General features: G+C 36.1%; 1 protein-coding gene across 4 annotated transcripts in view; it reads right to left on the bottom strand.

Annotated features, from left to right (window-relative positions):
* LOC124119066 (motor neuron and pancreas homeobox protein 1-like) overlaps positions 1–10,656 on the bottom strand; it is a 33,659-nt gene extending 23,003 nt beyond the window's left edge. For all 4 annotated transcript variants that reach the window (XR_007217780.1, XR_007217781.1, XM_046481455.2 and 1 more), the window contains exon 1: positions 10,018–10,656. Coding sequence is in view for 2 of the 4 variants with exons in the window: in XM_046481455.2 (XP_046337411.1) it covers positions 10,018–10,486 (469 nt within the window). In the remaining 2 variants the exon portion in view is untranslated. The remainder of the gene's footprint in view (positions 1–10,017) is intronic.
* Positions 10,657–13,421: the final 2,765 nt, after the last annotated feature.

The following is a 13,421-nucleotide window of genomic DNA, read 5'->3' as shown; positions in this document are numbered from 1 at the left end:
CACTGTATCAATATCCTGCACTTTCATTATTCATAAATGTACACTATTTGGTAACACATTGAAATTAAATATATACATTTGTGTGTGAGAGAGAATGCCTCGTAAGTGTGTCACTTGTACTCACTCCATTTTAATTTTTCGCAATAAATTATGCTTGAATCAAACTCAAAATATATGGGAAAATGGGAACATTTAAGGATTTCCCAACAATGTCTTTGTCTAGACGTGTTAGTGCCCTGAGTGAAATTCAGACCGTGTTTCGGTGTATTTGGGCGATCGGTAACTGCTACATTCATAAGTCATAAACCTGCGTTAGCACACCAAATGGTGGCTTCTGAAGGACTTGCATCTGGGCCTGCCAATTTCCAGAGCCTGGTTCCTCTTTAAATAGTGTCCTGGTAAACTAAGGTGCCCTGGTTCCTCTTTAAATAGTGTCCTGGTTCCTCTTTAAATAGTGCCCTGGTTCCTCTTTAAATAGTGTCCTGGTTCCTCTTTAAATAGTGCCCTGGTTCCTCTTTAAATAGTGTCCTGGTTCCTCTTTAAATAGTGCCCTAGTTCTTCTTTGAATAGTGTCCTGGAAAACTCAGGTGCCCTGGTTCCTCTTCCAATAGTGTCCCGACAAACTCAGGTGCACAACATGTCCTGCTTAAATCGTGGCTACCGGAGAATGTTGCAACAAATCAGCTGATCATACGTATTATACTGAATATTTGTGGTGAGTCGGTAGGGTTATCCGGAATATTTGCAGGAAAGATTTGAATGTACTATGTCTTGAATACCAAATCATAGTAATACATTTCCAGTGTCAACATATCAAAAAATGCATGAATAATGTTTGTGCAGGATATCAATACAGTGCAGAAGTAACCTGTCTCTACCCACTTGTATATGTCTCCGCTCTACGACCACAGGACGCCCTTCCCCAGACACCAATCACATACGTTCTGCTCAGTGAAGTGAGTTCACAACTGTTACCATGTCAGCTGTGGAACGTCTCCATATTCATGGTCGTCACTGCTGCTCTTATGCCTATGTTTTGTAATCAATTCAAAGTTTTTGTCTTTTTAGTTTCAGTGCCATTTGACCCAAAATACATTGCAGATACACAATGCGATATTATAATATATGCATATGAGCTTTATACAACAGTTCTCCGGGAACTTTTAACACAGTGCATGCATTTCCTCATGAGTTTATTCTTTACCTCAAGACCGAAACATAGATTTTGTTCATGTATATCGGGTTTTTCGCAGTCTAATAACATGTGAAATGTGAGTTCCTTACACTGAGGAAAATGAAACTATGTCATTGTCTGTTATTAATTCCTATACTAATAGACCTTTGCTTACGATCTGTAGTCCAGAAGTGTAAAAAAACACGCTTGAATTAAAAATCATATTCAAAGTTGCAAAGTAGAATAAAATAATTGTCTAAATATGTAGATTTTGTCAAAACGTTCTGAATGCCAATTTTGTTTATTACAAATGTTATATTTGGCATAACACTTCATAGTTAAGTACTGATTCTAGTACTTTCTTTGTGTGTTGGCTATAAGAGGTGTCTCACTCTGGCAGTGTGGGTTCGAATCCCGAACGGGATTCAACCCAAGAAAGTACGAGAATCTGTACTTAACTAAGAAAGTGTTATCCCAAATATAACATTTGTTACATTTGACCACTTTCTAAATGGCATTGTGTATTACCAGTTTTGATTAACACAATCAGTACTTCATTGTTAATAAATAATTAAAATGAATGAATATGATAATTTTCTATGTTATAATTCGAAGATATATCCAATTTCCCAGCCCTGGTGGTTGCAGCTCTGAAGATTCTAACAGTCAGTTTCATATCGAGAACTACTTGCGTTACTGAACATTATTAAAATACAGGAATCTATTTATGGCGTTCTCATGTGTTAATATTTGTTCATGTGTCCATATCGTCTTTGAAAGTGTTGGTACAGAATAATAAACCGATCACTTCACACACGATTTCGACAAATTTAATGTAAACAATATTTAATGAAATTTTGAATAAAATTGATAAAACATATTACAAACATAAGTCCAGATATACAATGAACACGTTTTTATAACCACATAGTGTAATAATAGGATTAAATTGCATACTTCAGTTTGGATATTTTAACTGGTATTTCCGGTTTTACGTGCTCTCGCTGATAAGCTGATAATGTTTTTTTGAGATTGGGGAAAAACATCGTATCAGTGTAAAATTTTAGTTTATTTAAAATTTCAGTAAAATTTGGGAGCCAAGTATTACCGCGCCGCTATAGCACTGAACAAATATAGAGAGGGTCACTAATTACAGATGTAGGGAGACGCTAGTACATACATAAATATGATAAAACTAATTGTTATTTTTTATTCATTTCATGTGGAATTATTTTTAACTAATTTGCATTTTAAGAAGTGTAAATTTGATAAGCGTTCGGGTCTCCGGATCTGCTAAACATACGTCGGTGTAGAGAGTGCATTGTAAACAAAAAATAACCAGATTTGTATTTTTTAATATTAGGATTTATAGAAGTGTAACTTATTACAACCCTGAAACTGCAGTTGATGGTAGAACGTGATTTGTATGACATTTGTAATCTAAAGACACTTATCTATACACACATTGTGTCTAAGTTATGAAGTTTTTGTTGGTATATGTTTAACACATAAGCAGGTGAAACCGATATATATTTACACAATGTCATAAACATACACTCGTAGCACCGGATGAAACCTCTGCAAACACGGTGGAGCAAAATCTCATTTTAAAAGTCTCATTTGTTGTTATTTACCTAGTCTAAGGTTGGCGAAATGACAATGGCCAGGTTGATCCCACACTGGGGAGGCTGTAAATAAACTGCTATCACCGAGAGGCCAATTCAAACTTCCTATGCTGTCAAAATCACCAAATATGTCATCCATATTATTGCCAGATTTGTTCATAATTTCCACACTGTATGTCTGTTTAGTCACGTATTTCACACGACCGTTGTAAATCACATTCCTAACTCCCCAACCCCGGCCATCTCAAGGGGTTCATCTTCAACATCAAACGTACAGCCCCCCGATCTCAATAGATAAACGGGGAAAGCCCAATCGAAGCTCTAACAAATTTGCCTGCATTTCGATTAATCATACCGTTGCTATGGTAACACACGTGTTAACAGTGTTCTTTTAACACTTCCTTCTGTTTCCGCTCCCCATGAGTGTACATAATTAAAGCTGTCAGCGGAATCTGCTCAAGCCTCGCTACCTCCTCCGTTACAGCTAATCCCAGTAGCCCCGTGCATCTACACCACCTTATTGATGTTGTGAACCAGGAATTAAAACTTTATCTAAAACAGATAGGACAATTTCAAGGAGATTTGCCCCCCAAGCATATGGAGATAGGACAGATCTTTTCTGACATAATAAGAATTTGTCTCTGCGACTCTTACACCATTATCTAAAGACAGGCTCAGAGGAGCTTAGTGTTGGGATAATTGCTTTATGACATACCTAGCCTGTACCTGGTGTTCGCGGAGCTTGATAAGGCAAGGAACAGGCGTGAAGTACCTCCTTCAGTTGTTAACTAACCCGTCCTGTAATGCCGGCCACTGTTAGTTACACAACCATCATACAGCTACCACTGGCTAGTCAAATACTTGTCGTACAAGTAGTGTTTACATTAATGCCTCAAGCTCATATACTGCTTATTAATAGGCATTGGTAGATAATAATGAAAAAGATAGGATTACCATATGGCTCATTGAGTGTCTACTCTTAATATTCAAATATCGGATTATCTAATACGACTTAATATTGCATTGGCACAATGCTTCGGTTTTACAACGACAGCACCAGGAACATATTTGACAAAATAAAATTTTATTATTTTTAATAATTATAAATGTAAATTATCAATGATGAAAATAATTATAATAATGTTTGCAATAATTATTTATTAGGTAAATATTTTTCTCGTTTCGTATGAAATAGTTATGAATTAATATCCAAGTCCAGCTTCGTTTAAATAAAACTTGTACCGATGTTTGAATGATAGATGAGTACTTAAAAAATAATTTGATAATTTTTCATTATCATGAAGGTAGTTTCTACTTACAAATACTGGATGTAAGTGTAGCGTGGTGCGGTACAGCCTCGGTGAGTAGCGTGTGTCATGCAGAAAACGGGTTACAGTCGACATTAATACGACACAACGTCGACAACCCAACGATAACACGGCGCGACAAATTATTTCTTGATTAAAATTCTATGAATCAGAATTGATTTGCGAACATAGGTCAACAATTTATCACAAGTCGATAACGAGTGTTGTCAAGCATTCCCCATTTATGTAGGAATTAAAATGAGTTCCTTAAACTTTTGAATAGGGATTACGGTGTTGCTTAAGAAGAGTCTAGTTTATTTAGCTGGCATCACATTATTGCGATAGTATGTGTACGGAGACATAGTGACGTCGCGTACCTACACCTAGATTGACTCAGAGTTCACCCCCACTCCCCACCCCCACCCACTTCAGTGTCGGTCAGTTCAACATCGGCAGATGACGTACACTAACACATATATACATACATATATATATATATATATATATATATATATATATATATATATATATATATATATATATATATATATATATGTGTGTGTGTGTGTGTCTGTGTGTGTGTCTGTGTCTGTGTGTGTCTGTGTGTGTCTGTGTGTGGATGTATATAACATGAAAGCACACATACACACAACACACATGAGCATACACAAATTTGTATACTGCAACACACGCTGATATTGAAACTTTCTAAAGGAACAAATAGTTTTAGGATTACTTATGAAGTGTACTAAAACCCGATGTTTGTGGATTTCATGTCAAGTCGGCAAAGCAAGTGTTTCATTTCCCTGATTATTAACCCGTTTCGTATTTCGTTGAAGCAATTACACCATACTTAGGTTTTCTGTCATTATCTGCCCAAAATACAGTTTGGGTTTAATGTTGACACACATTTGCAATTTATTGTTTTTTTTTAATTCAATTATCAATATATGAAATGCACAACCGATGCCATGTTTACAAAACAACTAAATGTTGTTATGAATTAATCAATAAATAAAATGCAAATGTATATATATGGAGAGGTGAATGTCAGTAACAATGGATGCAGTAGGAAATCCAATTAAACACAGTATACAATGTATCTTCCGCCCAGAGGTCTTCCAGGAAGGGTCACGTGGTTCAACGAATAAATAATCGAAATTAACGAGATTATAAGACAGCAAAGACTATTAGTCATATATATATCCTAATACAAGAAAAAAGGTTGGATCGTTTAATATTTAGTTACATAGTCAAACACTGAAACCGGTTATATAGGAATTAATTGCATGCAAACAACATAACTTAGGAAAACGAATTTGCATTTCACATCGCATCACATCAACACACAAATACTGTTTTCTTACTCAGTATAAAGAAGACATCCAATGGTTTGGTATTGGAGATTTCAATAATTGATTACATTGCCAATTAATAGTCAATTTCAACAGAAGTTCCGCGTTTGCTGAAAACATATTTGCATAATGTTCAATAGCATGTCCTCCTGATATATCAAGTAACGAAATTCAGATACTGGACGAATTATATTATATATATATAGTTTTATTTATAAAACATTTGCCATTAAATGAACACACTTTACCTATCTTCTTTTCTTTAGCAAGAGTTATAAAAATGTAATTGTAATATTTTCTAAGATTAGATATAACAGTGATATCGATTTCTTCTAATAATACATCAAACATGTATTTGCAGTTTTCGAGACCTGTTGGCATTTGTTAATTATTTTGCTAACGTAACTGTTAATTCCCTGGCCCTTCTTACTTTCACTGTGCAGAATCTGAAAGGGTAGGCCTTTTTATCATTTCCTTGTTACATAGGGAAAACAACGTGATCACGAACTACTTTGCAAAAATCGAAGATTGACATAAGTTTGGATCCTTCATTGACAAAACATTATGAAAAGCATCCATGGAACCAGAAAATAAATACTTGTCCGTTTTAGAAAGACACATCAGTGGTCTGTTGTGTTTCTGAGTTTAAACCTCTTTCTTTTTGTTTAGTAGTTAGCATATTACTGTTTCTATATTGTAATTTATTAATATTGTCAAATCTATTTTTAAACACTAAACTGTATATGATCTTTGCATATGTATGAGATGTACACTGTTGTCAATTTCTAGTACATTATGCATATTCCTTTACTCTTAACGTCAGTACTTAATGCTATTGTGCATTGTGATTTCATAATGTCATTTTTCATGATTCGTTTCCATTATATAATATAACGGTTAACTGTATATTGTGAGAAGGTGCAAAGGAGCTTTAAGTGTTGCACTTGTACCCAATGCCATTGGCTGTTTTGACCTACAAACTAAATCTAAACAAAACAAAGCTTTCTGCAAGTAGATAATTAATACACAGAAAACAATCAGTCTTCTGCATAACAATAATTTCAACATTCAATGATAAACCTATTTTATTATGAGTTGTTTGTTTCAATAATCTTTGAATAACGTGTGACATATTTTCATATATATGCTTCACTGTTCAAACTATGTGTTGTGTATTATAATCAACAAGATAGCGAATACTCTTCCCATAGGCTGTATACAACACGATCAATCTTTGCATCCCCCTGTGTAGGAGAATACAAAATCCCCACATCTTCCCAGAATCGATCTCTGACGTAATATTATAAGGGTACTTTGAACTGAGATACCGGTTCAAACATATACGAAATCAAAACGGATTAAACCATTGATTGCATATATAGACTGCATCTCTTCTAATTAACACCTGCCACGACAACTCAATATGTGTTTGTATTCGGTAAACATGCTAGTAATAGAGAAATTTAAGAATACGAAACAAAACATAACGTTGAGCTTAAAATTATGAACTTTTTAATTCAATGACAATATTGTGTGACCACAGCGTGTCCTTTGTGATAGAAGGCGTAGTGTGTATTATACCAGTAGCATTTTTGTATGCTACAGTTTCGTTACGATATTCATAATTCTTTATTCGTATTACCCTTGGTGAGACGTCTAACCTTTCACGTAATACACATTATTATTTCATTAAATACAATATTTTATTAAACGTTACCATTGTATGGTAACATTGTTATTAATACACAGACACTCTAACCATCATATTTCAACCACGATCGAAATAAATAAGCTAAGATTAAATAATTCACATTTAATGTTTAGCAAATGTGAACAAAACATTTAAATGTCAAATTAATATTGTGATGCTTTATATAAACGCGATGACCTATGTGTCCGCATTATGACATCATGCTTTTGACTAGTTCTAATTAGCAAACATATTAATGTATTCCAGGACAGGATTTTTATCTTAATTGATTATAACCTCCGAGAGCTGGACCAGGAAATAGAATTATTTAATGAAATTGTCATCAGACAGAATCCAAAAAAAATTCTAAACATTTTGAAATCGACGTTACTTCGATGATTATTAAGTTATCCTAACAAAATTTATGTCCGATGCAATTCCCTATTTTGACTTGTACCATATGTTCCCGCGTCTTTTTTCCGGTGAACAATTGATTCGCCTTTGCATGTGTTTGTGACGAGTGCCACCGGTGGGGTAGGATACGCTCACCTTTTACGCAAACACCTTGTATCATCACTTTTTTATGGTGATTCATAAACACATGTTCTGGATACAGTCGGAATCATACAATCGACTGAATATGAATGTGGGAAGTGTTTTTTGGCTTTCTATTTACAATTTATGACGAGATGTCAATACTAACAGTGTTGTCCTGCTGTTAAGCCCCAGAGGATCAACCATCGAAAGTCATGTATGCCTGTCCAACCCTACGTGAAGTAACAGAATGGTCACTAAAACTGATTAGGTAGTTTCATTTTATGAGGAACTGTATTCGTCCTAAATAGCATTACCACATGTAGTTGCTACAGCTGGGAGAATGTGTACATTTATAATATATAGCGTCATACTATACCAGCAGTGGGCAAGCATGGAATGTTATTTTCAATTAACAAAACTAGAGGCATCAAGCTTGTAGGTTTCCTAAACGAGGAAAGGGTGAACCCTTTGACAAGAAGTATGTGAGACACGGCATGATCAAATCAGGTTATAAATGCACCGAGCACACCTCTCTCAAGTACCAGGACACAATGACACAATATTAAATCGTTTTATGACCACACTATAATTTCCACACATTTTAAGAGTATCATCGATAGCTTATAGAACTAGGTTCTCTCACTACAACGCAGTGATATATGAAGGTGTATTTACTTTGTGTGTTGTGTTTGCAAAGCTGTTTAACTATCCCATCCTGTACGTCTAGGTACTAAAGCATGGGTGGGGTTGTGAACAGGTGCTGATAATAACCATATTCAATCAGATCCAGCCATCTGAATTATGTAAGATAGCTAATAATAGTTCATATCGCTCCGTTAACACTCAATAGTAATTTTATTCATTGCACTTTAGAAGACAATTAAGCAATAAAGTTTTATAACCCCTAAAATGTTGTTTGTTTTGCAAAAAATATTGTTGATCTGTTTGAATAAAACGATTTAAATTATTACAGCATGCATTGTACTTATATATGTTACTTACTGAAACCAGGGAAGATATGTGCTAACATATCTCGTCATTAAACTAACATCAATATCTTAACGCAATTTGTTATTAAAAAATGAAATGTTTAAATAAAAGAGAGAAAAAAACATTTCGGCTTCAAATTGAATAGCATCTGCAGAAACATTAATTTGATAAATCGTGTAATAGCCAAATGAGTTACAGTATCCTTGTTGGCGCTATCTTGCACAGTGTTTTCCTAACATATAACATGGTTTTATCTTCAAATGAATTAGCTGTTAAAAGAAAAATGCATCAGCGCATCATGGTATTGAGTAAGATTACAGACTGGGGATTCGAGGATTATTTCGAATCCTTTTCTATTCCCCTAATACAGCAGAGCTTCTCCCTGAAAAATACTCCTGGAATTGATGTCGTTGCAGCTTATGTTTTCCCTCATTGTTTTGTAAAGACCTATTACGTTTATCCTCACACTAACGTGCAGTAAATAAACGCGACAAAAAAAAGTTATAATCTTAAGAGATATCTGCTCAGAGCAGTGTCCATTTTACGATTCCGAATTATATCAAAGGCGTGTGTTTATGAATCACTATGAAATAATGATGATGCCAGGTGTTCGTGAGTAGCTAAACTAATATAGTTACAAAAAAGGTCAATTTGAAAGATGAACTTAAATATTACTTTCATCTACAATATTTCATAAAGGAAATCTCCTGAACAACTTGCTTATGTAATAAATGCTGATTTTATTCTTGCTGCATGAACAAGAGCTTTAATTTGTTGATATCGACAAATAAATTACTTGGCTGTAAACCAGTTTTTTTATTGGTAGGAAATTAATAAAGATGTATTTGAAGCTGATATATTACACGAAAATATAATTTTGAGAATTACTTTTAACTATTGAACTTGTCGACAAACCCTTCCAATATAACAATGCATCCCATGCTGCTACAGAAACCAACCCCTTAACGTCGTATAAACACACGTTGTTTTTGTGTAAAATGTAAACACTCTTAACTGTATATTTTTTACAACATTCATCAATATCTAATTTGTATGTGTGTTGTAAACAAAAAAGTTGAACAAAATATTATTAGAATTACCAGACAGTAGCAGATGATGTTTAGTAGACACATATCGTGTATTAGGACATTGCATTGTTTCTATAGATCCAATTCACACATCACATACATTGGATGGTGTGTTTGTGGTAAGGCCATCAGTTGATACATTATAAGTTTAGAATTCCAATAAAATATAATGATGCCTAAATTGAGTTTTGTTCAGACATAATTTTGGAATATTCCAGGTAGACAATATTAAAAAAAATATAAATACTTACAGCTTCCTGGATAGTCGACTACTCTTGGCATGTACATGCCCGACCGAGCCAGCCACTCGGCGTAGTTGATGCCTTGGAGTTGGGCTAACTTGAACGCCTGTTCGGCAGGGGTGTGGAAGGCGCTCCCTGGCAGCATGGGTATCTGGGGGTGCCCGGGGGTCTGTCCGGGGTACGAGTACAGCGGGTGGGTGGAGAACATGCCGGGTAGTCCGAGGCTTGTGGGTTGCAGCATGGCCGGGTGTTGGATGTTCAGAAGCCCGGGCCTGGGAACGAAGCTTGTGTTGGGGGACATCCCCGGCCCGGGGGGTGACACGCTTGACTCGGGCGTGTGGGTGCCCATATGACTTGACCCAGACGATGAGGGTCGGGGTGAGCTGCAGGGAGGTGAAGGTGGCACGGGGCTAGATGTCTTACCCGAGGTTGTCTTTGATAACAGTGCATCAATGCTAAACGACTTCCGTCCCTCCATGTTTGGTAGCGTCCGGTTAAAAACGTCCTTTTTCGCCAAGTCGCAAACCTTATTCAACTTAGATTCACAACCGATGATTTTCTCTATAACAGATTGAGTCCTAGTAGGAATTTTGATCGTCCTCGAAAGATTATAACAATACCCGTGAGCAGATTATTTGACAGTGGATAATTAGAATATCGGGCACGGATTGGCTGTGCAATGTCAATAGCCAACATATCTAAATAAGGCTGTCCCGCCGTGCGATAGGCTGCGGGTTAGGGGGCCGGCGTTACCCTGTTTATTGACTCAGAAAGCAGAGAAAAAGAACCTAAAAGAAATTTTGATCCAATCCGCCAGGAAAGTCGTAGCCTTGGTTAGCCCCTGTCAATCAATCCTCTGTCATGTACATTACGCTTATCGACTTCTTTTTCTTCGGCCGTTGATTTATTTCCGCTTTTGTACAGTCGTTAATAACGGTAATATCCTTAATGCTATTAATTGGACGAGGAAGCAGGTTTACTTTTGTGGTGATTTCTTTACAAGACGCCAGTGTTAATTAGAACTGATCTGTGATGATGCCCAGCTGAAGAGAAGAGCCGTCGGGTGGATATGGGCCGAGCCGGTACGGCACGATCAGCAAGCAACTCATAAAATTAGTCTCACAAGACCTTCAACAACAGATAAGAGATCTGAATGGGTTTTAGGTGGGCCAGGAAAACACATTATCACGGGGGCTATTGTAATTACAAGCTAATAGTGGTAAACACGAGCGGGAGGAAATAGACCGATTTGTATTTTGCATCTTCCAGTGAAAACGGCATGCACGCGCCTGGGTTCTTGCAGAGGTCCTGTGACGGGCCCGGGCCACGTAGAGAGGGGGTCTGTCAACAACAGCGGGGACAGCGAGGGAGATACTATCAGATATGTCTGTGTGTTTGAACATCTGTGGTTTACCCCTTGTGACAATTGCCAGTTTGTAGCGCCGTGTTACTGGACTGGACAATTGTCACACCTCTGTTGCCGAGTCACTGGGGGAGGATCAGGGGTGACGTCACTACACACACAAAAGCTTCAAGTGACAACGACAACAAAATTGCAAACCAGAATCTTTTTATTATTTTATTTTGGATCAGTTTATGTCTTATGGACGATGCGGGAATTAATGTGAGCGCAGCCATGAGACCATCTTGAGCTTACAATAGCCATGGCCATTCACACTGTAGCACCAGGTGTCAGAGTTGGGTGTCCACTTAAGAGAAGTGATTTCAATTGTCTGCATTGATTTTAGTATCTCACTGTGAAGTCGTTTGTATTTAATCAGTGTTTGTTTAACCTTCTGTGTTGTATTAATAGTGCTACTCATACTCTTGTCATTTGCAGGAGAATCGTCTTATTTTTGTCTCCTACACATTGCTTCTTACAAAGTCTGTTCAGGGAAATCGAGGAAACCATTTGAATAGCACTATACGTTATACAAACATAAATATTACGTATATATACTACTCAAAAGAAGTTTTGAAAAACGATTATTTCATAACACCGGCAAATCTGTCATTAACTATAGTAACTATAGTAATATGAAAATTTTGCGTGTGCCTTAACTTCTGTTGGGTAGTATATTTAATATGTTCACAATGTAACATGGTGAGTGTTCGTGAACATAATTGATAACTGGGCAACATGTTGTGAGGAGTTCATTAAAACATATTTATGATAAAATATATAAAATGAATGCTTCTGTCGTTTTATTAATATTCCCATAACGTTAACTTTTACTCTGGTAAAAAGACATGTTGGTTTTGAGAAAACGCTTTGCAACAACGTATTTTTTCTGGCGGGCAGTTCCTTTCTTTTTTGTCTTTTTTTTCGATAATATATCATCCCCACCCCGAACGTTACAGTTGAGCTACTGAAACAGAATAACATTATTCATTTAAAGATAATCTGCCGTGTTGCTGTCAACAAGCACAGACTTTGGATATGTAATATATGGATATATATGGATATATAAATGTTAAGGTAGTGTTCAAACAGGATACGGGAGAAAGTGCACGTTTCACTTGCTATAAATCTTGAAGCACAACTGTGGGAGGGGTATGCTGTAACAATGTCATGAAGATATATGTACATTATGAACACTGATCGATCTGCTGTGGGTTACACAAACTCACTCGATGCATCTGCATGTCCCTTTCCCCATCTAGCCAGTTTTCAGTGATGAGCTGTGATCACTTGGAGTTAGTATTCTCAAACTGACTCTACGTTACTTGCTCTGGCTTTATAGTCTGTTAACACGCCAACGACTAGAACAATGCAACAGTCTCAGGAATACAACAACACCAGAAGCAGACCAATACAACAAATACAACACAACAAGCTCACAAATACAATATAACAACAACAATATAAAACATGCAACATGACAACCACACCCATACAACAAATACAACACAACACAACAAGTTTACAAATACAATATAACAACAATATAATACATGCAACATGACAACCACACCCATACAACAAATACAACACAACAAGCTCACAAATACAATATAACAACAACAATATAATACATGCAACATGACAACCACACCAATACAACAAATACAACACAACAAGCTCACAAATACAATATAACAACAACAATATAATACATGCAACATAACAACCACACCATTACAACAAATACAACACAACAAGGTCACAAATACAATATAACAACAACAATATAATACATGCAACATGACAACCACACCCATACAACAAATACAACACAACAAGCTCACAAATACAATATAACAACAACAATATAATACATGCAACATAACAACCACACCCATACAACAAATACAACACAACAAGCTCACAAATACAATATAACAACAACAATATAATACATGCAACATAACAACCACACCCATACAACAAATACAACACAACAAGCTCACAA

The sequence above is a fragment of the Haliotis rufescens genome, unplaced genomic scaffold (assembly GCF_023055435.1).
Source record: "Haliotis rufescens isolate VD_foot unplaced genomic scaffold, xgHalRufe1.0.p SCAF_31, whole genome shotgun sequence".
NCBI lineage: Eukaryota > Metazoa > Mollusca > Gastropoda > Lepetellida > Haliotidae > Haliotis > Haliotis rufescens.
Note: the sequence above shows the minus strand (reverse complement) of the source record. Positions and strands in the feature narration are given on the sequence as shown.